General features: G+C 37.7%; 2 protein-coding genes across 2 annotated transcripts; one reads left to right on the plus strand and one right to left on the minus strand.

The window, feature by feature from the left end:
• Positions 1-501: 501 nt before the first annotated feature.
• rpa3 (replication protein A3) lies at positions 502-2,051 on the minus strand. Its single transcript, XM_084380174.1, has 4 exons — positions 1,911-2,051; positions 1,720-1,794; positions 847-958; positions 502-755 (listed from the first exon to the last, which is right to left on the minus strand). Exons 1-4 carry the CDS (start codon positions 2,007-2,009, stop codon positions 673-675), a joined length of 369 nt encoding a protein of 122 aa, XP_084236300.1. The 5' UTR covers positions 2,010-2,051; the 3' UTR covers positions 502-672.
• Positions 2,052-2,325: 274 nt separating this feature from the next.
• Positions 2,326-22,274, plus strand: umad1 (UBAP1-MVB12-associated (UMA) domain containing 1). The gene is made up of 4 exons (XM_084380267.1): positions 2,326-2,565; positions 3,109-3,199; positions 11,941-12,026; positions 20,044-22,274. The coding sequence occupies exons 2-4, from the start codon at positions 3,118-3,120 to the stop codon at positions 20,317-20,319; spliced, it is 444 nt and encodes a 147-aa protein (XP_084236393.1). The 5' UTR covers positions 2,326-2,565; positions 3,109-3,117; the 3' UTR covers positions 20,320-22,274.
• The last annotated feature ends 2,533 nt before the right edge of the window (positions 22,275-24,807 follow it).

Genomic DNA, 24,807 nt, shown 5'->3' on the forward strand with positions numbered 1-24,807 from the left:
CTCTCATGTCACTTTTTAAATTGCTTTTAAAAATTCTTTTACATTTCTCTGCCTTACATAGAAGACTTCGCTCCCTCTGAAGCTATCATAGAGGTGAATGGTGTCTGTCACAGCCACACTGCCTACCCTTTCACTTGATTCTGCTCTATGTAACGTCAGTGAGAGGGTAGGATCACAGCATTACATTATTTACTTAAAGAAGTTTTGCTTGTAGATTGCACCTACATTACATCTGACAAATTCTTACAATTTGTATTCATAATAGTTGTGTTGCACTCAAACTGTGAGGAGCACCAAATCGCACAAAATGCCTTTATGTATTTCTACATGTTGCCTTAAACTTCCCTTGTTAGATCCTTGGCTTAGACAGAGCTCTCCATTTGTTGATGAGGAGCACGGGGTTTGGTTGAAGGCCCAAAGCCATTCAGTGGACCTTTAAGCAGATTTTATTTCATTATTTTATGCTGAACATTTTATTTAAAAAGCAAGATTTCCACTTAATTTGATCTTTACAGGTTTTCATTTTATTGACAAAATTAACTTGGTATTAGAGATTTTCATTTGTACAAATCTATTGTAATCACAACAAAAACAGGCCACATGAAGCAAACAATGGAAACAAACTGAAGACAACTTTAGTGAACACAAAACAACATTTTCCCAAGGTGAGTCTCATCCACTTTTTGCCACTTCAAAAGGGTAGTGCTGGGGGAAATCATGGATGACTTTCAGGGCTTCATTATACAGCTCCAAATCTGTGAATGAATGGATAGAATATTAGCCATTACACGTAAATGCTGCCGTGTTTATCTGTATGTACTAACCAGTGATATAAGAAGAACCTACCAAAAGGAATGCCCTTGTCCTCTCTTAGTATGTTGTATGTGTTGGCCATTATTGCTCCTTTGTTGGACACCATACCGATGACCTCCACAACACCGCTCAGCTCTTCATCAAGCTGGAGGGAAGAAAGAAAGAAAGAAAGGAAAAAAAATTCTGAACTGGAATAATTAATACCATTAGTTAATGATTGGAATATGGTTTGGGCTTTCTAATTAGTTAATTGTGCTAAAACCTTAATAATAAAATCAGACTTAAGGGAAAAGGCAAACACTTTTATTACTACTTCACTGATGTTGTATTCTCAGGGCTCTAACCATGAAAAAATATAATGTTGCACAATAACAAACACTTCTTTTTTTTTTAACAGTTTCCTCTCCTGATAACTGAAAAACACATCTCACATTTGCAATGAATTAAAATACAACTACATGCTATAATAAACATTTTGAACTGTTTCACGCCACACAAGTTGAGACATCTATGCCTCCTATTGTACTATACGTGTCTACGAACGCTACTGTATGTACCCTCTCTGGATAGTAACCTTCGGGATTATGAAACAGAATCTCAGTAAAAACAGGTTAAATGTCTCTTTTATTTTGACACAGTTGGAATATTTTTTCAACCAGATGGTCAGTAGAGTCCGACGAACAGAAAGACGTGTTGTTATCGAACTTCTGGGTATTTATAACTCGGAATAAACAGTTTCTATCTAAGCTCTGTAACTTAAATGCGATGTAAATACATGAAGGGAGTTTGGGTTAGGTCCAATTATTAATCACTGTAAAAACAAGCAGCTTTACGTTCTGTCCTACTAAGGATAGTTCTTTTGGACTAGAACTGATTAATTAACATATTCAAGAGTACGTTACTCACAGGTTCGTTTAGTTCAACTGTTGCAACCTTTCCTTCTCCATCCGAGACAGTGAACGTCTTTCCTGATGGGTGGACCTGGCAGAGAAGACAGAAACGGGCCCTTCACGTTACTGACGTTCACAGCGCAATTTAGACATCCTTACAACTGTTTGAAAAATTTTTCACTCATCCTAGGTACAGGCGACACTGACCTTCTCAACACGTCCAACGAAGCAGACCGGTCTGCTTATGTGCTGAGACAGCAAGGAGCAGTTTATTCTAGGTTTGGGGACATCAAGTATGCCTGCCATCTTACTTGCTTGCTGTTTTGGCTTTACTGCACTTGGGACAATGTAACAGTGCGCGGGAAATGCTTAGTTCATTAGGTTTATTTCACATAGAAGCCCACGCGGGCGGTGCATCTACAGTTACATTGAAAATGCCGGGGGGTTGTAATTCCGGCAAAGCCAGTACATGAAATCCAACGCCCCCTAACTTTTACTATGACATATCCGTTGTGCTCTGGCAGAAATTTCCCTCCGGAAACATCAACGAATAGTTCCGCTACATGTTGCTAAGAGCATAATATGTAGAAGAACTGTTGGTAGCATTTGTAGTTTCTAGCCGAACATGGAACAAATGGAGACCAGTGACGTCAGCATTATAACATAACAATACGTATAGTACTGCACGGACAAAGTAATGCCGGAAGATTAGTTAGGTTAAATCCTGTAGTTTACAATAGTTCAGCGAAACGAACACTTAGCAGAGTCGCACTGAGTTGAAACCAATCGAATGGAACCAACTGTACTAACATTAAAACAGTATTATCTGACTTAATGGCCGTGTTGTGAACTTCATGACAAGGTACGACGACAGTAAGACCGTCATTATCACACACAACCTTTAACTTGACTGTTAAAATAAGTCTTTGAAGCCATTGCTGAAAGATGGCCATTTTAAAGTGTCATATTAAACAGACAAAGACCATGAGTTAAGAGTCTATAGTTAATTGTGGTAACGCTAATGAAAGCATACTTAGTTAAAGGGGTTTCATCGAAAGAAAATTCTAATTCCACACTCCTTGTGTTTAAAAACGTTGGATGTCATGATGATGTCGGGTCTAGTTCCCTACCGCTACGTATTAGCAAAAAAAGTGTCTCTGACTCAAAATGTCCGTTGTTGAATGTTGAGGGGTTTATTTGTAAGAAGGAGGCTTGTTGTTCACCTTAATGTTATGTAGCTTTCACAGCTTTCAGATTTGTTGTAAAGTTTCTGTCTTTAAACTGTTTCACTTTGAATGTAACTAGTCTTTTTAAACACTGTAAATTGAAACTTGGTCAGATGACTGCTTGCAGCTCTCGTAACACAATGACTGTTGGTCGAACCACCGATTTCTTCTGTTGACAGAGAATAATCATGTTCAGTTTCCTTGGACTCCGGAAAGACTCAAAGAAGTCAACATCCGAGAAGGAAGTAGACGGAGGCTTTGTCATCATTGGTGAGAAACACAACCATGTATAAAATTAAACTGATATTTTGCCATTTGGAAATGCTATTTATTTGTAGCATACCATGTTTGGTTGTTCTTTCCATACATATAATTGTATTTTTACTTAGCCTTTATTTTACCAGGTGACTGCCATTGAGATCACAGCTCTCTTTTACAAGGGAGACCTGGCCAAGAACGGCAGCAACACAGAGTAAACAGCAAATTAACAGAAAAAGCACACTCAAATAATCAGATAAAATGTGCAAATACTTAAATGAAGACAACCTTGACTCAACTGATTTCACTGTAGTTTTAAAGCTGTTCAGTTGTATAATATTCTGAAGTTTAAGTTCAGTAAGTGGATTGTTCCATGCAGTATGTGCTGACAGCTTTCTTTCCCAGTACCGTTGAGACTTCAGGACATGGGCGTAGGATTGGGTAGGGACGCTAGGGACAGAGTTAAGTCTTGGCTTTCACAATATGAAACTCTTATCACCAGATTCGGACAATAGATACATTTCTGAAGCTTGTAAAGGCATGATGACAAAACCTGGCAGAGAACGATTATCAACTACACTCTGGTCCTACTCAGAACTTTCCCTCCCCTGCCCTCTGGCTACCTGAAATTATGAATGAAAAGCTTAGCATTATATTGACAAGGCAGATGGGCATAGGCATGTGTTTGGTTCCTTCAAATAGGAGTAAGGCAGTAGACACTGAGCTGTTTGTTTAGGGTGTGAATAGTTTTTTGTATTTTTTTTATGTTTAAGCCTAGATGTAAATACAAATGTACAGATCATTGGCAACTGTACCTGCCTTAAAATGTGTCCTTCAAGATTCCATACTTATTTCCGCTGACAAAATTTGAGTGAAAAATGTATTGTTTTGGGATTACAGTACTTGTTATTGTTGGCAATTGCACTATGAAGTCTCTGTTAAACTGCCTTCTTATGGTCATTGCCCTTTAGAAAAGTAAAATAAAATAATAAACCTTCAGTGGTGTTGACCTTTGAGCTCTGCTGTTCACTTATGGCCCTGTAGACTCATTTGTTCTGAGCTTGGTTAATTTAGGCTTGTGACAGTGGTAATGTAACTTGTGTTATTGCTTTCCTCTCTCTTTCTGCCCTTCTGGTGCCAGCAGACACCTGGAAACCTCCCGGCAGGGCGTGCCCTGTAAACGCTTTGCATTCCAATATCTGTGATGTCCTCTGTCCCCGCCGATATCAAAACCAAACCTACGCCCTTGCTTCAGAAAACAAAACGCAAAACATTAAGAGATCGAAGACTGTGATATCCACATTTCAAGTTTAAAAGAGAAGATAGGTAAATAGGGAGTTTGCCAAGAATGGCTTTGTGCATGAAAACATACCAGTGACTGAAGGGATGTGCACTTAAAGCAGACCATTTTAATTTTGAATGTAACGCACAATGATTGAGAGAACCACAGTTTGCAATGAATCTGAGACTCTGTGGTACACACTGTCCAGAATGTGAAGACAGTGAGCAGAGGCATTTATAAACAACACATCTTCATAATCAGTAATAGGCAAAAAGGTAGACTCCACAAATTTCCGTTTCACACAGAAATAAAAGCAAGACTTGTTCCTATAGGAAAATCCTAACAGTAGTTTTAGCTTTTTTTGCGATATGCCGGATATGTGACTTAAAAATCAAGTGGTCATTGGTTAAAACCCCCAGGTATAAATGTTGATGAAGGTTCTCAGTCATCCAGGTCATGGTAATTATAAGTGCTATAACATAGGCATAGTCATTTCACCTCTCATCAGAGAGGCTTCTTCAGTTCTAACTAACTGGGGAGCAGTTGCAGGCTTTTAAACTCTGTGCGGGAGTATCCTTACAGAGTCGTTAAGGACCCGTGAACTCTGAGTGGTGGGATCCACTTTTTAATGTTGTGTTATTAAGATAATTGTTTTTTTTTTATGTATTATAGTTTAAAGAGTGGCTCCTAATTCTCTGGAAATGTCTGTAGCTCTAATACTTGCATCTATAATATATATTGTTGCCTATAAGCAGGGCATTGTTAAAATGCCTGAATTTGAATATAGTTTAGAGTGATGTTCCCGTCATTATTTCTCATATGTCCTGTATGAGGCATTGATAAGCCACATGACAGAGTCACTACGAAGGTCAGTAATGAATCCAAACTAATGAACAATTTGACTCGGACAGACATAAAGAAAAAATCAGACAACAAGATTGTCACTGAAAAACACATTAAAATGCAAAAAAATATCAAAATCAAATAAAATCATTTTGAATGTTTTATTATTCAGTGGTGCTTTTTTCAGTGCCAATACAACTTTTTCCATCAGAGGTAATGTTTCCTTTTTCAGTTCAGGTTTTGTTGCCAAATAGTAAAGTCACTGCCCTGGTTGTAACAGTGAAAGGAATATTACAAACTGAAATATTAGTCCAGGATGTTTAGGTTGCTTCACTGTTGGGCTCCTTGTCTCATGATCATCCACCCCATTGTGACACAATTCAATGAATCAGATTTCACAAAGTCCTCAGTGTGTGACTGTTTTGCAACAGTCATATTATATATTGTCATAAGCGTTTTTCCTTGACCTTGAAAACCGTAGTTTGACTAAAAACTTACTTGCGTCACAAGATCCTTATGCAGATCTTGAGATTATCCCATATACAGCCACCTTTTATCACATTACTGGACTTCCATAGCCGCGTCACATGGTAACAACCAGTGTTGTATAAAGTACCCAAAAGTCATACATGAGTAAAAGTAAAGACATTATGTTACAATATTACTGCTCTATCGTACACAGCTGGACTGGTATCAGTTTGTTGAAGACGTTTCACCTCTCAGCCAAGAGGCTTCTTCAGTTCTAACTAACTGGAGGGGATTTACTTTGGTTAAAAAGTCTAAAAACGACTAGACCGTTATTATGTATTTTGTTGAGCAATGTACTTACTAGAAATGCAGCAATTAACCAATCTTACTATTTACCGTGATCTAAACATCACAGTTTTGTAACTACGAATACTCATTATTTTTCTATGAACAGCAGTTTTACAGTGAGAAAAATGAAACAAATATAGACAATTTCCAGAACGACAGAACGAAATTGAATAGGCAAATTTGATATAATCTCTTCCTCATAATAGCCTCAACATTATGTGACACTAAAAAAGAATGTGCACATAATACTTTTTATCTTTATATTTGACCTGTAGTTATTGTTATTTGGCATTACCTCAGTGATTGGATATCCTCCCATTTTACTATGTCTAAGCCATCTGTTTATACCTAAAACCACAACAATCCACATGGATCAAGGTTCATCCCAAATAAGACATCATTTTACTTTGTCTCCCAGAGAAGTGCAGTATCATTGTCTTGTCGTGGTTTTAACTGGAAGAGCTAGTGGATCTGACACAGATGGTCAGGAGCTGCATGTTATTTTTGGCAGAAGAGAACAAGTGTCCAAGCCAGGCTTTTCAGATTGAGGCAACCAACTGAGCTCATAGATGTTCATTGTAAACTCCCTGCATACCATTTAGTCATATCCTCTTATCAAAGATGGCCTTACAATTAGCAACATGCTGGTGTATGGCTAAAATTAACTCAAACATTTGAATAATGACAAGGCATCCCAAATACAGCTCCATCAAATATGGTCACCTGAGGTTTCATTAGAGTTGGAGGAGACTTTAAATTGTTTTAGAGCTGTTCTTAAATGCTAAGTTTTCTCTGCCACTCATGCAGCATCTGGTAGATTTCAATTGATCAGAACAGATGTCCAAAGCTGAGCTGATGGACTAGATAACACAGCTCACAGGTGCACAGCTCTTCACTTTGTCAGGCAGGCCAGACCAGGCTGAGTCTGTGGAAAGTCCCAGCAGGGCAAGGCTGTCGGCCAGTTCTGCCATGGCAGTGTCCACTCTGTTCTATCTGTGTTTAGTTGTCCTGGCAGAAAACACTTATGTTTGAATGAAGGCTTGAAAAACACAAAAACAACCTGTGGTGGCAACCATTGTCACTATTTATTGTGTTACGATTATAACACTTGCTACAGTTCTTTCATGTTTACTAACAGAGTAATTGAAAAGCTTGTTCATAAAAAATGTGATAATTAAAGCTACAAGGAGCATCTTTGTGCACGTTGCTATGTATGACTGTTGCCACTTTCCATGAGAGTTTCCACCTCAAATATTTCTGTAATATTGAAACCCTGATGAGAATACAGTGATGGATACAAATTCTCTCAGTTCTTTTTAGGCATTTTCAATTATATCTACAAGTTTCAATAGAAAGTTTATGGTAACTAAGTCTTTATTTATCTGGGGTTTGTCTTTTTATCAGATGTTTTATTTGCCTTAAATCTTTGGCCTAGCTGAAAATCTTTTTCTGTTCCTTTACTCCATTTCTTTAATTTCTTCTTTTGTTGATTGTATTTCTGTTTCTGTCTCTTCTCTTAATCTTTGCCCTGTTGGATTTGTACAAAGTGGCCCCAAAAATTGCTTTACTCTTTTAAATTTTAATTATGTCACTCTCTGTCTCTCCCTCTGTCTCTCTCTCTTTCTCGCTCTCTTGTTTCCTTAGAGAGTACAGTACATGGACACATTTAATTAATACTAAAATGTAGTGATATAATTTATCATCATCTTCGGCATTAAAGATTGCATTGTACAAATGACCTCTGTGTCCGTCTGAACAGACTGCTCACTCTGCTCCCTCTGACTCATTTGGAAACTTGAAATGACAGGAGAAGGGGAGTAGGGGGTGGTGGGGTGTGAAGTTCTCCAACCCCAGTCAGTCGAAGGACAGTAACAGACGGCAAAAGTCTGAAATAATCACACATCATTTTGCTGGTTTCAGGTGGATTGTCAAATATTTTAATTAATTTCTTTTAAAATTAAATGAAATAAAAAATGTTGTTCAAAACAGTAAAAATCACAGCTAGTTATTTATAGCCCCCCTTCAGTCACATTTCTTCCTGTCTAATGTTCAACAGTCTTTCTCAAACAGAGAATCGGGGCTAGTCATATGTAATTATTACCATGACAACCAGACTGCCGTTCTGTCCAGATCAACATCACTAGCATAGATTAGCAATAGCATCGATACTGGCATGGACAAGCAGCATGAATATAAGCAGGGCTAGTTATAGCTGTCAATCAAACAGAAGTTCTTCTTGTGTATTGAGGAGGTGCAGAGTTTATTCATGATCAAACTGTAACCTGTAGTGTACATTCACTGCCACTAGACAACTTCAATGAATTTGAAAACAATGTCCTTTAATAATACATGTGACATGTACAGCATTTATTATTGCTGTTTTATGAATTGGACTAGGTGGACTATGTGCAACTAAAAAACAATACAGCAGCCAGCAGCAAACTCTCCCTCCCTCTTGTTGTACAGCAGGACTATCAGAGCCACGAAAATCTCTGTCAGCGTAATGATTCTTTGAATTTTGGCTGCTTTGTTGTAGGAAGCACTTTCATGCCATTTCCTGTTCCTTGTCAAAATGACAAAATTTGAATCCTTACAACACCCGTGCTGTTGAACTTATCTACAACCTAATGATAACTTTTCATCTGTGAGGTGTATTGTATAGGCTGACCAAGTTTGAGGTGGTGTGGAATAACCCTCCAGGAGGAGTTTGTTAAAGTATAACCCTTGTTAATGGCCAAAAATACACTCAATTTTAACACTAAATTGAAAGTGAAGGACTTCCTGTTGGGTTTATGCGGTCGCTCCAAGAGACTTTAAAAAAAAATCTCTGCCAAATTTCATACACCGCAGTAAAACATATTGCAAGGGCTACTTTGTTAAAATATTGTAGCGTGCGCTATTGAGCCATTTTTCCACACACACAATCCCGAGACCCATATCGAATATCATGTTTTTCTACAGTTGACATGTGTGTTGGTTGGTTGGTTTGTCAGCAAGGTTACAGACAATAGAGTGTTAACATGGCAGAACATTCGGAAAAAAACATAATCTCAGTTGATAGTGGATCAGATGATTGTATGTGTGTGATAGTATGATCTAGATACACACAACGAGGGCTTTGGGCCTTGTTGAATCTCAGAGGAAAGCACTCATCTACCATCAGGGAAGCTGCTGTGGAGACACATGGAGCTGAGATCAGAGACAGTGACATCAGTGTGAGTGATTTCATTCTGTGGACAAAGTCAGTTTGGCCCTGGAGAAAAAGAGGAGGAGACATTACCATCTCACTTTCTCCCATCTGTGCCTCTACTTACTCAGTGTTTGAGCCACTTGATGAGGGAGATCTAATTAATCGACTCAGTGACAGCAGCCTGCTGCCAGGCCCCTGGCAGAACCTTAAAATAGGTAGGGACATGGACTAAGAATAAATAAGAGTCCTGCAGGTTTTATTTGTATCTTCTGGCACATCGGTAGCTCTTAACATTCAATTCAATCAGCAGTTCTTGTGTTGTTGATATCTTAATGTGAACACTGTGCAGCTAACCACATTTGTGCCTGATTACAGGCTAAAAGCAAAATGGGGCCAATATACAACCGCTCAGGCATACGGAGGCATAAACCTCAGCTCAAAATCCTTAATACAGTGAAATTGTGTTTGCTCATTCCCAGCAGTCGTAATGCTTTTTTAATCCATTATTGTGATCAGAGAACCACTTGTACAGCACAAATAATCCCCCTCATTGACCAGATTTGTGATGAAAGAACAAGCTTGCTGTAAATCACTGCTCAGTTATGTTGTGTCACAATTATGCTAGGAGGTCTGTGAGGCCAGAATACGTATTATAAAGAAAACACAATATAAAATATTAAAAAGTTCAGATCTAATGTTTGTATTCATTTTGCAGTTATGTCAGTTAAATGTTGAAAAGGTTTATTGTATTATGAGATGAAGTGTGAGATGTGTGTGGCAGTATTACAGCGTTTTGCTGTATAAAAGGAGCAGTTCACTCAAAAATGACAATTCAGTCATTTTCTCTGGACAGGGCACAAAGAATTGACCCTGACTTTGTGGACTGGTGCCAGTGGAGCTGTCTCCAGATCAGTGCAGTAAAGACTAACAAGCTGGTGGTGGATGTCCACAGGTGCAGACACTCCCCCCTGTCATTGGTGAACATCCAGGGAATTGGACATTGAGATAGTGAACTCTTACAACTACCTGGATGTTCACCTGAACAATAAAGTGGACTGGACAGACAATACTAATGCACTTTACAAGAAAGGCCAAATCAGATATTTAACTTTGAACCAAAACTGTTAACCTCATGATGCTGCTAGAATGAATATCAGGGGATCACTATCATATATATAGGAACCATGAATGTCTGAACTGTAAAATTGAACATTCATTCAGTTGAGGTGAAGATATTTCCCTTTATGTGTAAATGATGTGCTGGTAGTATTAGATGAAAAGTCAGAGAATCATCAAAGTCATAGAATTGACCCTCTATGGATTGTGTTCAAAATATGTGTTCAAAATCTCATGGCAATCCATTGACTCCACTTTTGTCTAGAATGGTGGACATTACTATCCCACTAGCTACACAGCTAGTGTGGCCAAAAGTACAGCTGTCAACCAGTCAGTCAGTGTGGCTGCTCAGATACTGTCCAGACTGGCTGGGCTGGTAAACCTGAACTCTGAAATACTGTACTCTCAGTTCCTGTCACCATACAGGATTACAGGTAACTAAAGTTGAAATGGTTTTCATAGTTACTTGTATGGCTGCAGTTTACTCACAATTAGTTAACCAGCAGATCTTTTTCTCAATCAAATGATTAATTATTTAGTCTATAAAATACAATACAATATCCTAAAGGGAAGGATGATGTCTTGTTTTGTCTGACCAATAGTCAATCCAAGATATTCAATTTCATCTGTAGTTACCTGCATATCTCTGCAATATTTATATCTGCATACAGATCATACTTGGGCTGCAGCTAGTAATTATTTCAGAGTAATCTGTAGACTTTCTTCTTATTGATACATTTTTTTGCCAAGAAAAATAAAAATCACATCTTGAAAGTAGCAAATCTTCATATGTTAGAAGCTGGGAATAATCTTCGTAATTAATCAATTATTCTAATAGAACAATATTAATAAATATATATATTTTTTTACTTATTCGTTTAATTCAGCAGTTCACAAACTTTTTCATATCAAGGACCCCTAAACTGACAAAAATTAGACCATGGACCCTATTTGATAAGGTTTTGTCCCAGTGTCCACGATAATTTAGCCTGTAGATGTGTTGCTATAGATAGTGTATGAAACCTCTGATAAACACAGTCATACATTCTATCATTGTGTTACTTATTATGGATGGAATTATACTGAAACTAAATTATCTCCATTCATGTGGGGGACCCTCTTGAACCCCCTCAAGCACCCCTGGTGGTCCCTAGACCCTATGTTGAGAACCACTGGTTTAATTGACTGATTGTTTCAACACCAGATTGTATTGGTGTTTTTGCATGATGTCTATTTACTACAAATCACATTCGGTTAATGTATTGCCTACCTGTTTCCTAAGCTTAGCATAATGTTTTACATTTCTGACACTGCAAGCAGCAGCTTGTATCCATACATTTAACTACAGTATGAAAACCAACTTTTATGATGGAGGTTTGATAGCTGAGGAGCTATTTTGAACTTTGTTTTGATAGTCATTGGTGCATTAGTGAGAAATCGTCTTTCTTTTATACATATTCTCATTAAATATTCAGTAAGTGTCTTTCTGCCACATTTCTTGCGCAGGTGAGACAGTTGAAGAGCAAACAAGGAGGATGCAGACCATGAACATTGCACAGCCATCAACAAACGTCATAGTGCAGCCATCAAAGGTGAGCTAATGGTTTTCAGTTGATGATATAAAGTCTACCCTGTGGTGTTGTGAACTCAATAATCAGAGCAGGAAAAAGAGGAAATGAGGAAAAAGACAATGTTTTCAGAACAAAAAACAGTTTGGAAGTCTTAGATTTCTTCACATACTGAGTGATTCAGCTTTGAGACCAGTCGCTGTTTGGATCCCAGCTGGCCCCTTCCTGCATAGCTCATGCAGAACAATCTCCACTAGTGTGATGTTGACAGGTGCTGAGGGCCAAGGCTGAGCTAGCATGCCAAAATGTGCCACCACCATTCACCATGCCGGCTTTAAACCTGAGCTGAGACAACAGCATCCAAAGAGCTCTGCTGGCCCTCTGACTGTTGTTACTTTCACTTTATGAGCTTTAATACTTGTTTAGTTTCTAATTAAGGACATTTTTGTGGACAGTGGTGTGTGTGTGTGTGTGTGTGTGTGTGTGTGTGTGTGTGTGTGTGTGTGTGTGTGTGTGTGTGTGTTGTGTGTGTGTGTGTGTGTGTGTGTGTGTGTGTGTGTGTGTGTGTGTGTGTGTGTGTGTGTGTGTGTGCGCGCGTGTTTGTGTGTGCGCATGCACATTTTGTCCATATGGCATCCTGGAGCTACCACATGTCACACAGTTAGTGAGCGGCTCATCCCTACAGTTTTAATAACATGGTGCAACAGGAAGCACTGAGATGCAGCAACATTGTAACCTCACTCCAAAGCCTACATGTGCAACACACACACACACACACACACACACACACATATAAAACAGTGTTCTCAACAGAAAACTGTGGCAGTAACTAACAGTGGAAGGTTATTATTTCACAAAACAGCGTACCAAATGTCCATATGTAGATATAAGCCAAGTTTTAAACCCATTAACCTGAGCTAAGCAACAGCCTGTGCTTGTAACCAGCTCACTGTTTGAGCATTTAAACTAAACTTTTAAGTTCATTGAAACACCTACATTTAGTTGGGCTACAAGATGCCATGTCATATTAAAAGAAATACAAATCTTAATTATGTTTTTTAAAAAATCTTTGAAAAATTTGAACTTTCATTTATGTTTTGTATCAAATTTTCATTAAAGTCATTGCAGGATGTGTAATAGCACAGCTAACATGTATCTTTATATCCTAATATCAACTGTTTCTCCCTGGATGATAAATCAGTGTTAGCTCTTGTATCAGTTTTCATCAGTAACCATAAAAATCCACCAAAAAAGCTATATTTGGTGTTTTGATACAACAGACAATACAACCTCTGTTTACCCACAGACATTAAATATCTGTAGTCCCGAAGCTTTCACTAAATACATCAGCAAAATGTTTTTTGCCTGTTAGTGTTTGTGAGTGTGTTCCAGTTCTATGACACGTTGAGGGTGCACTCCTTGTGTAGTTCATAAGAAATGGATCTTAAAAAATATCAAACTTTGGAAGAGCTGTAGAAGAAAGAAGACTGTAGTGAACAAGCAGTCAGCATCAAAGCAGCCAACATAGAAAGCTAACAGTCACTTTTAGAATGAGAGGTGTTGTGTCTCTCATCTTCCAGCCACACTGACCTCTAGTTCTTGTGTCCCTTACTGTCTGCTGGCCAACTTCAACTGAATTAAACAGAAAAAAACTAAAACAGCCACAAAAACATATGTAACATTCATCCATGTTACCAATGTAATTTAACATGTTGGTTTTAGTTTGGAAAGAAACAAAGATCCACACAGGTGAATTAGTTCTGTGTAAATCTAGAGCCATGAAATGAAGACTAGTCCTTTCTACCACCTGTTTTGTTGACACACAGGTCAGCAAGCTCAGCTGAACTTGCTGACCTGTGCTATATATATATATATATATATATATATATAGACAGATAGATATGTATATATATATATATATATATATATATATATATATATGTATATGTATATATATGTATGTATATATGTATGAATATATATATATATATATATATATATATATATATATAGACAGATAGATAGATAGATAGATAGATATAGATATATGTTTGTGTGTATATGTACTGTACATATATACTAGGGATGCAACGGTACAGTTTTCCCACGGTTCGGTATGCATCACGGTTTTTGGGCCACGATAACGGTACGGTTTCGATATCTTAATATAAAACTACTCACACTAGCAAAGGCAATATTGCATGTAAAAATAATTAAAAGCAGATATATTCAAACCACAAACCTTTTAACACTTATCTTAATTGCCTTCCATAAAAAACATATGCAGTATCCAATCAAGTTAAACAGCAAACATTATTGTAGTATTGTATTGTACTGTATTGTATTGTATTGTATTGTATTGTTTGCCTTTGTGTATTGAACCTAACAGGGCGTATTGAACCGTTCGATAAAATATTGAATATTGTTGCATCCCTAATATATACATATACATATTCAGCTCTGGAAAAAATTAAGAGACCACTGCAAAATTATCAGTTTCTCTGATGTTGCTATTTATAGGTATGTGTTTGAGTAAAATTAATAGTTTTGTTTTATTCTATTAACTACTGACAACATTTCTCCCAAATTCCAAATAAAAATATTGTCATTTAGAGCATCTATTTGCAGAAAATGACAAATGCTCAAAATAACAAAAAATATGCAGTGTTATCAGACCTCAAATGAAACAAAGAATACAAGTTCATATTTATTTATAAACAACACAATACTAATGTTTACACTTGGGAAGAGTTCAGAAATCAATATTTGGTGGAATAACCCTGATTGTCAATCACAGCTTTCATTCGTCTTGGCATGCTCTCCATCAGTCGTTCACATTGCTGTTGGGTGACTTTATGCCACTTTTGGCGTAAAAATTCAAGCAGCTCAGCTTTGTTTAATGGCTTGTGACTATCCATCTTCCTCTTGATCACATTCCAGAGGTTTTCAATGGGGTTCAGGTCTGGAGATTGGGCTGGCCATGACAGAGTCTTGATCTGGTGGTCCTTCATCCACACCTTGATTGACTTAGCTGTGTGGCATGGAGCATTGTCCTGCTGGAAAAAACAATCCTCAGATTTGGGGAACATTGTCAGAGCAGAAGGAAGCAAGTTTTCTTCCAGGATAACCTTGTACGTGGCTTGATTTATGCGTCCTTCGTGAACATGAATCTGCCCGATTCCAGCCTTGCTGAAGCACCCCCAGATCATCACCGATCCTCCACCAAATTTTACCTCTCCAGGTCTCCGTCTAACCATTAGACGACCAAGTGTTGGGCAAAGCTGAAAATTGGACTCATCAGAGAAGATGACCTTACTCCAGTCCTCCGTGGTCCAATCCTTATGGTCTTCTGCAAACCTCAGCCTGGCTCTTCTTTGTTTCTCATTGATGAAGGGCTTTTTTTTCTATCTTTACACGACTTGAGCCCCGCCCCTAGGAGCCTGTTTCCAACCGTTCTTGCCGTGCACTTCACCCCAGCTGCCATTTGCCATTCTGTTTGTAGGTCACTTGATCTCATCCTACAGTTACAGTTGACATTCGAATGAGTTGATGGTCATCCCGGTCAGTGGAGAGTCCTTTTCGCCCTTTGCCGGTCTGTAGCTTTGTTGTCCCCAATGTCTGCTGTTTGACCTTGTTCTTATGAACCGCCGTCTTAGAAATTTTAAGGATGGAAGCAGCCTGACTCACACTGTATCTCTCTGCCAGTAAAGCCAGAATTGAACCCTTCTTTTCCTCACTCAGAACTTTCTTTTCAACTTTTTTGGCATGGTCAATAGTTATTTTTTGATTCCAATTACTTTTGAGGTACTACTAGCACTGCTTTTGCCATCCAGCTGGTCCTATTGCAAGAGGAAAGTGATGACCACACTAGTGGTTTTTATACTTTTCCTCGTTAAATAAGATTTGGGTACAGGTGATCACCTAATCAGTACCTCATTAAGTAGAATGAGGTGCGCTTGTGTTAGAATTCAACAGACACTGGAATGGAATGGCTGTCATACATGTAGAGATGCTGATTTCAGAAAAATTTGCAGTGGTCTCTTAATTTTTTCCAGAGCTGTATATATATACACACATACATATATATATATACACATACATATATATACATACTTACATTACTTTGATACATACACGTCTAAAAATGTCATTTATCGTAACCTTAAAATCGAAAATTGAATCGAGGATTTCGAGAATCGACACACCCCTTCACATACATATATATGTGTGTGTATATAAATATATATAAATGGACTTAAACCCTAATGAGCATTATGAACTGAAATAAAAATGTCAAATTTAACCCCTAACCCACACATTTCAGCTTTATAAATAATCTTCAGGGAACGTTCCCCAAAGGTACTCTAAATGTTACACAAAATAACCTTCGGAGGTTCTCATAGTCTTTTGTAAAAAATAACCTTTAAAGAATGTTCCTAGAACTTAGAACTCGAACTAGAACTCATAAAGATATGCAGGAAAATATGAACGCATTTCTTTACTGTTCACATAATCATCTTTGTTTTGTGTTTTGTTTCATAGAAACTCTGTTGAGCATAACAGAAAACCAGACCTGGGACCCTGTTCCTCCACCCTCCCTCCGTTTTAGTCCCACAGGAAACCTCTGCCTTTTAATTGCAGAGGAATAACCATTTCCTGTAACATCTTCTCTACATTTAGTGTCACATTTGCCTTTTAATTATATGTTAAACTACAAAACAAAGTCTCAAATCTGCCACTCCAGATGAATTTCAAATCCAGGCATGCGCCACTCGGAAGGCAGTACATGTTACAAGAAAAGACCAATTTAGCTATTTAAGAAACAATGGTTAAGACAAGAGTGTTATGTGCAATGCATGTGTAAACCACAGCTACATTAGACAGACTCATCAAGGAACCTCAGGTTCAATGAAAAACAACATGTGGAAGATAATTTCTCTCTTCAAAGGTTAAGAGTGAGGACATAATGTTTTCCCTCTAATGAACTTTGCCCAATTTTGTTCTACTTCTTGAGGTTTTCCTGTGTATACACCTTTTCTGCAAAAACCATAACATTAGGCATAGCTAATGTGATAGCACGGTATCATAAACGGTGATACCATGCTATCATGCTGCAGTGTATCATGCTGCAAGTAGGACATGTTTCTGGATCATCATCCTAAAATGCGATCCTTGACCAACATTGCGATCAACCAGTCACAGCCCTCTGACATCATCAGTGTAGTGCTCCTTTCAATTCTTTAGAGCTTCTTCTGAGGCTAGTTTAGTTGTCCACATTGAAGTTAGTGTAATTGAATGAAATCCTCTGTTAATCTGAACAAAATCCTTAATCTTTGTCATCTAGTACCTACCTAGAGCTGTAGCTATAAGAGCTACTACAGGTATAGCAACTTAGCTTGCAAATTAGGTGGGCTATTCTTTAAGTACAATTACCAGCAAGCTACAACATTGTTAACTATCATTAAAGGGTAAAGATGATATACGAGCCCTAAATTGTTTATGTTGACCAAGGATCAACGTGGCGGTGATGGTCCTGGATCAACATAAATAAATTGTGTCCAGGGTTAACATGGCAACAATAGCATTGCACAGAAATTGTTTTAATTGGACTATATAGAGGAAGACTATAATAATCCTATTTCTTTTAATAAAATTTAATAAAATTAGGGCTCTTATATTAGCTTGTGATTAATCAGCTTGTACTGCTTGTGTTTTCTCACACAAGTTTGTATTTCCATTTGAGATTGTTGATTGTGAAGACAATAAGAAAGTTGACAAAAAACTCTGTGGTCTTCTACTTTTCAGTAATACTTGTGCTTACTATGATCACTGATCTCTGATCTTTTTCCTACCGTTGCTCAAATCCCAAGTTGGTTGAAAGATTATAAACACATCAACTGTGTGGCATATAATTGGAGCAGGATACGGCCTGACTGAGTACAATACCTGTTTGTGGTGGTGTTATCAGAGGGTAAACTCTGATGCTAAATTATAAATGAATACCACGCTGTAGGTACCTTAGACTCCTGTTAACCTCTTGTGTCATATGTAAAGCCAGCTTTGTTTGAAATGAGCCTTCTCACACAAGTAATTGGTGAAATGAAATTAATTCAGGAGTCCTCGAAAAACACTGGAAACTTGGTGATGTGATGACTATGGGTTGTACTATGGCATTAATTGGTTAAGACTAGTTTTGTTCACGGCAAACTGGATAAGAAGAAAAGCCCTCTTGGCATGTATATAAATTCCCCTGTTTAGCAATGTCAAGATGTTTAACAATTGGCTCAAATTTGCAAGAAAGGAAGGCACAAACTTCTGACCTGAGCAAACTCTATGATGGCCGCAGTTCCATTGATTTGAATGATTTTGTTTCGTTGAGATTAAGCCCTGAGATATTTATATGTTGTATGTCATATGTTATATATATTTTCTTTCTAAGTTATTTTGCTTGTGCAGTTTTGAAATTTCAGTGTTTATTTGAAGTACAGTATTTAATCTTGCTCCAGTTATTAAACTCATATACTTCTCAACTATGATACAATGAAGCAAGAACTGCTACATTAAGACACTCTAATTCCATCTGATCATTACTTATTTAATGAAAAGAGTACACATTTCAACTAATAAAGGTTTATTGCACCCTTTCAAATACAGTGGAATGCCATCAACTTAAAAGACTCAATAGTGGAATAAACAACATTCCTCGATTCCATGTGCATTATTACACGCCACATTGAATTACAATGTGGTCACTGTAATTCACCAACATGCCTTCAGTTCATGACAGCATTACAGCTTTGTTTTTTAGCATTAGGAACAGCATGTTGGAATGTGTATTTTATTGCAGCACTTTACACAAAATCTAAAACTGAGGCCAAAGATTACTTTCCTGGACCTTTATGTCATTTAAGTAATCTCAAAACCCATGCACAGTGATTCCCATATTTGCAACTAGCAGCAGCGCATCTCTGCTGCCGATATGTGACCGCTGCTGAATCTTTTTTTTTTTTTTATGAGAGGAGAGGAGAGGAGGAGGAGTGGAGAGGACAGTGTTTTCATTAGTCTTTATTATTTTGCCAATCAACACACCTGTGAGTAAAGTATATATAAGTGGAGAAGAGATGACTTATTCTCATAACATTAGAAATTAAGGTTATATTATTTTGCGCTGTCACACACTTGTCAGCAAAGCTGTTGGCTGATATTTTTACAAATGTTTATGTTCACGAAACTTTTCTCGTGAGCGTTTTCATAAACCTCGTATTTGTAATAGCCTCGCGCTTATAGTGAAAATATCAGCCAACACAAATCTTAAATCAATATTTCCCCATTGAACGCTGTGCCATCATTCCCTGTCCTGGAGCGCAGCGGAGAGGGACGGACTCTTTGGTAACTAAATAATCCAGTAATCATAATCGATGGCAGAAATCCAAGATTAAATCAAAAAGCATTAAAGAATGAATAGCCTACTGTTCATGTTTCACTAAATACGTGTTTTCATGTAGTTTGTGTGTGAAATCGCTGCAGTGGACACAACTGGCAGGTGCACTTGGTGCGCTCTGCTGCACCGAGTGCACTGGTGACAGCGCACAGAGCGCACTGGAGACTGCCTTCTCCAGTCAGCTCATCTGGATCATCCTTACCACCTGCGAATATGGATTGTATGATTTATGAAAGCCTGTAAATAAAGTCAGTGACAGCTCCTCTCACACAATCCTCACACTCCATATCCTCATTGTGAGTCCTAATCATGATGCAGTCCGAGTTCACCGTAACTGCACTTCAATGAATAAAAAAAAATCTTAAATGTTCCTCGTGCTCACGAGATAATTTCTTGTGAGCACGAGAACCTTCTTTTTTTTTTTTCCCCATGTCCCTTTAGTGGCTCCGTAGCTTTTAGACATACTGTGTAAAAATATTGCTCGTAAGGTAGAAAAAGTAGAATCACTATGGAAAGAGACTAGTTGACCAACCATGAATCTAAATGTAATATCTCAACATTGCGCACTGACATTAAAGTTGTGTCCCCTTTTCTTCCCAGTCCTCCTGCCCGTATCCAGCTCTACCCTCCAACACAAACCACCCTACAGCTCTACCTATTACCACGTCGACAGCAGGGGCGTCAACAGTAGAGGCTACTTCGACTCTCCCAGATCTCCTCGGGGACGTGCCCTTCACTTTGGCTCCTCATGTCCTGGCCATGCAGACAGGGTTCCCCCTAATTCCTGATGTGCTGCTGTCCAGGGACATCAACTACAACTTAGCTACTTTTCATTACGACTTCACTTTAGAGAACTCTGTACTTCATAACGCCTAGTCTGTTTGAATCTTAATACCAAAACTGTCATAAGGAGATCAGCTTCAAGCCCTGCAATTTATTGAAAAAGCAAATGTGATTCATCAAGAACAATTTAAGCTCACTGAAATTACATAAAACATAAAATTAGTTGTAGAACTGAAAAGCAAGAATTTCGTTTAATAACACATTCATTTTGTACTTTCATTGTAAACGCATTGAAATCATATGACGTTACAGTGTAAAAGAAAATTCCACTGGTTGTACAGCTAATGGTTGTGAAAGGTTCTGACATTACAGCTTGATAGGAGCTAAATGGACCTGTGCTTGGTCTTGGTTATATTTGGTTAAGACATTATGACTGTTGAGCCCTTAGGTACACTTCAATTGCAGTGACATACAGTGTGTTATAATGATGTTGTCTAAGTATAAACAGGATAATTATGATTTATTAAAACTTGGGTTTCTATCAGGTAGGATAACATTGCACTTATCAAGACACTTAATGAGATTTGGAAACATGGCTCCAAAAAGTCAGGGGGTTAAAGCCAACTCACCTGAAATGTTAAACACTCTTTAACCCTGAAAAGTGTGCACACAACTGTGGTATGTCCTGTAGGGGAAAGTTGAACCAAGAAGCTGGTCAATAAACTGTGTTGGATGGTTCAAAATGGAGATGCTTGACAATGGACAGTATGGACAATAATTTTACCATTACCTTTGTTTTATCTAACAAATAAGGTTAACTAATCCGGTAACCTTGTTTATAACCTTAAATCTGATAATCTCATTACTAGAATTTTGCTAACCGCACCAAACCTGACCAGTCCAGAAAAAGCATCATGTTTTTGACCATTTTGTTGTGTAAAGCCCTTGGCTTGGTTTGCGTTATTTTTTAAAATGTATTTTATTCAGAAATCTTTCTCTCTTTGACTGCCAATCTTCAAGGCCTGTGACTGTATTTGTTGTAAGCAGATATGCAATGCCCAGAGAGAATTGCAAAAATGACAGCTGTTGCCAATGTAAAGCATTAGCTTATCAAGCTAAAAGTAGTAAAGCATTCAGGTCTCGGGTCAAGTTCGCATCTCAAATTTAGCAGTGCCAATCAGGTGCAGTTGGGTTGGGTCAAGATGCGCGTATGAGCCAGGTTCAGGTCTCAATTTTAGGTCTACTGACTGCTAGTCTTTCTTTCCATTTTGCTAGATCTCGTAGAGCCCAATACTTTTATCAAAGGTCCAATTTGTAAGATTTGAGTCTTATTCCCAACTTGTCAAATACTGACACTTTGTGTTGTTTGGTCAGACTTGTCACCGACTGAAAGCGTGAGTATTTTTACGAGTATGGAATGAGACGTAACAATCTTACAAATTAGGCCTTTAAAGATACAAATCGTGACCCAACTATGAATATAAGACCCAGGCTGTACTACATTAGAATTATTATGAGCAAGGTGTCAAGACTTTTTCAGGTCATTTCAGGATGTGGCACCTAGGTTATAAAGCAATAACTGTGCTCTGTAATAAAATAATGTACTTGGACAAGAAATTGCCTACCTTCCATTGAGTTAAACCCAAGTCCTCAGTAGAATCATTGGATAGAAAGTACTAATTCATGTGAGATTGCTCGATTCATCTATTTATGTGTAAATTGTGGAGAGTGTTTGAATGATAAAGTTCGGTCGGATTATTTTTACTAACCACAGCTTTCATGTAATTATTTCGATGCAATTTGTATATTTCACATTATATGTAGCAAAAACACTTCCTCCCACAACAAATGTTTTGACAATTTTACTTCTTCCCTTCCAGTCATCACCATGCTTAAATTTTGCTCCCTGAATGTGGCCTTCCTTTAGGTTCAGCATATTTTTCTGCCAGCATTTGCATTTATTATATTATTTATTCAGTCTGCATTTTCTTTCTTGTAATAATGACATCCATTTTTCATCAGAATGCATTAAAATATACATGACATTAGTTGTGACTTTGCTCAGTGTAAGTTTCTAAACTCCTCTACAGAAATTGGTTCAAGCCATGACAGCATGTACTGTACTGTAGATCTAAGAGATAAAGCTATATGACCACTTCTTTCAGTGTATACTGTGAGTGCTGCTATCTCATACTGACATGTCGTGATGTCACTTAGTACTGTTTGTGTTTTAGTGTCAAGGATTCACCTTACACAAAATTGCTTTGGCTAAAAGTCAGCAATGGGATTGGTCCTAGATGCTGACGTACCATACAGTAAATTCTCAAATGGCAGAGCCTTTATTTACCTTCATTGAAATCTCAGCTTTACCTCCATGTTTACCTGCTGTCTTGATAAATTCATGATGAAGTACTGTATCTCCCACAGCAGTAATGCCATTAGTGCAACAACAGGGCCATGTTATACTTGCTCCTCTGCTGCTTTGAGTTTCTCACCTCAAACAGAAAAAAATGTTTTCATTCACTTACAAAGTCTAGTCCTCTCTACATACTTTGCCTTTTTTTTTAATAGTTAATTGCAACAAAACATTTCCTCTTCAGTGATTTCACACAAGTCTTCCAAGCTTCCCTTTCCTGGAAGGCTCTAAATGTGAAAAATGTGCAGAAAGTTTGGAATTTTATTGATCGTTGCTTAACATTTGGTGGAAAAAAGGAAAAAAAACAGCAACAATTACTTTATCCCACCTGTGGAATATGATCCTTCTCTGTTTAGCCTACACTTCAACAAGGATGCATGGTTTTGTTTTTGTCTTTATTTGAAATGAATATTGAACAGAATATTATTAATGTTACAAGATCATGTTCAGATGTACAACAATCAGTTTTAACAAACAACAAACCTGTTTCATATGACTGTTTTTTGGGAATGTTAATTAAAACTTGATAACCTAGATCACACTTTGTGTAGCTACCAGTAGTAGTGGTAGTAGCTAAAAAAAGAGATGAGGGTCACAGAAAGTTTTGTGTATACTCGTCAGTGTATACACAGTCTTCCAATCTTCCCTTTCCTGGAAGGCTTTAAATGTGAAAAATGGGCAGAACGTTTTATTGACGGTTGCTTAACATTTGTGGTGGGAAAAAACTGCAAAGTAGATGCAACTGAAAATGTTTTAATGAAAATAGCATTTCTGTTCATATTTCTGTTCATGTATGTAGGATTTGACTCTGTTGTTATAATCATTGAATTAAAGCAAAAAGTTAAAAGTCAATCCAAAAATTTAAATACAGTCATCATGTACTCGCCTCCACACTGGTGGAAAGTCGGGTTTGTAAGTTTCGGGTTCGAGTCCACAAAAATGTCTGGAGCTTCATAGCAAAACAACCTTGTAGCATTCTCTGAAACAATTAAAGTAGATAGAACCGGGAAACCCCCCCCCCAAAAAAAAACCCAGAGAATTGCGCATTCTGCGGAAACCAGGGCTACATCCAAATCTCCTCCCTTGCAGACTTGTGGACTGAGCCCTCGCAGACTTCAAGCGCATGTACTGTGACGTGTTTATCGTCAACACGTCAAGTCATATGTCAAGTGACTAATATGAGTCACTGATGGACGGGCCTAAAGACTACATAATAAAATGGGTTAGGGTTAGGGTACTTCTAAATAATTCTGTATCATGATGTGGTTGAATATTATTTACTTCAGTTGTTTAGGAGAACGGTGCAATGCTGTTTGGCTGTGAAGCTCCGTAAATGTTTTGTGGACTTTGAAACTTCTCAGACTTTCCATCAGCATGGGGGTGAGTAGATAATTACTGAATTTTCAGTTTTGGGTCAATTTTTACCTTAAATGTTTGTTAAGCAATATGCATAAGATCCATGACATCAAAGGTAAATTCAGCCCCTCTGATTCTTACTCCAGCTTTGTTAGTGCTCAGCCTGTATTTGTTCATGCTGGTTATTAGTCTGTGAATCGTTATTTTATTTGAGAATTAATGGTACTTGCATTAACCAAGTTACAATCTGTTGCACTCGATCCCCACTTCAGCATTTATTTATCTGTAGCTCTAGATTAGATTATTGTGTACGTCTTTTTTGGAAGTTATTCTTAGGAGATTACATTAAGTCTTTACCAGGGTGATTTTCTTATGTTATTTTGTAAATATTAGCCTTCAAAATAAGATGTTTTGCTTAGAAGAGGAAATACATTTGCATAGATTTTGTACATGATCAAGTATGAATAAAAATGAGAAAAAGGGTCAATCGCTTCTCTGTACATGTAAACAGTTCCCTTTAGATGTGATAATATATAATGTTATGTACTGTTTAAATACAGATCAATCCAAATACACTTAAGGCCTCTATGCAGTGGTCACCAGCCAATAGCAGACCCTTAAAGAACTTCTACTTTACCTAACGCTCATTTATATTGGTTAAAGCCCCATATATCCAATGAACAACACTTTGACATATCCAGGAAGTAATCCAGCACCAATCAGAAAGTAGCCGTAGTGATTTGCTCCCACCCACGGGCCAGCCTCTCCTGTCAGGAGTTGTTACAAGTGATAACTGCTGTCTTGGAAAG

The sequence above is a fragment of the Pagrus pagrus genome, assembly GCF_965226575.1.
Source record: "Pagrus pagrus genome assembly, chromosome: 17".
Classification (NCBI taxonomy): Eukaryota; Metazoa; Chordata; class Actinopteri; order Spariformes; family Sparidae; genus Pagrus; species Pagrus pagrus.

Excerpts from the sequence above, each read along its gene's own strand:
- rpa3 (XM_084380174.1), bottom strand. The coding sequence starts at position 2,009 with ATGGCAGGCATACTTGATGTCCCCAAACCTAGAATAAACTGCTCCTTG. Across the intron at positions 1,795-1,910 it reads TCGTTGGACGTGTTGAGAAG|GTCCACCCATCAGGAAAGAC; the intron begins GTCAGTGTCGCC and ends CTTCTCTGCCAG. Across the intron at positions 959-1,719 it reads CAGTTGAACTAAACGAACCT|CTTGATGAAGAGCTGAGCGG; the intron begins GTGAGTAACGTA and ends TCTTCCCTCCAG.
- umad1 (XM_084380267.1), top strand. The coding sequence starts at position 3,118 with ATGTTCAGTTTCCTTGGACTCCGGAAAGACTCAAAGAAGTCAACATCC. Across the intron at positions 3,200-11,940 it reads CGGAGGCTTTGTCATCATTG|GTGAGACAGTTGAAGAGCAA; the intron begins GTGAGAAACACA and ends TTTCTTGCGCAG. Across the intron at positions 12,027-20,043 it reads TCATAGTGCAGCCATCAAAG|TCCTCCTGCCCGTATCCAGC; the intron begins GTGAGCTAATGG and ends TTTTCTTCCCAG.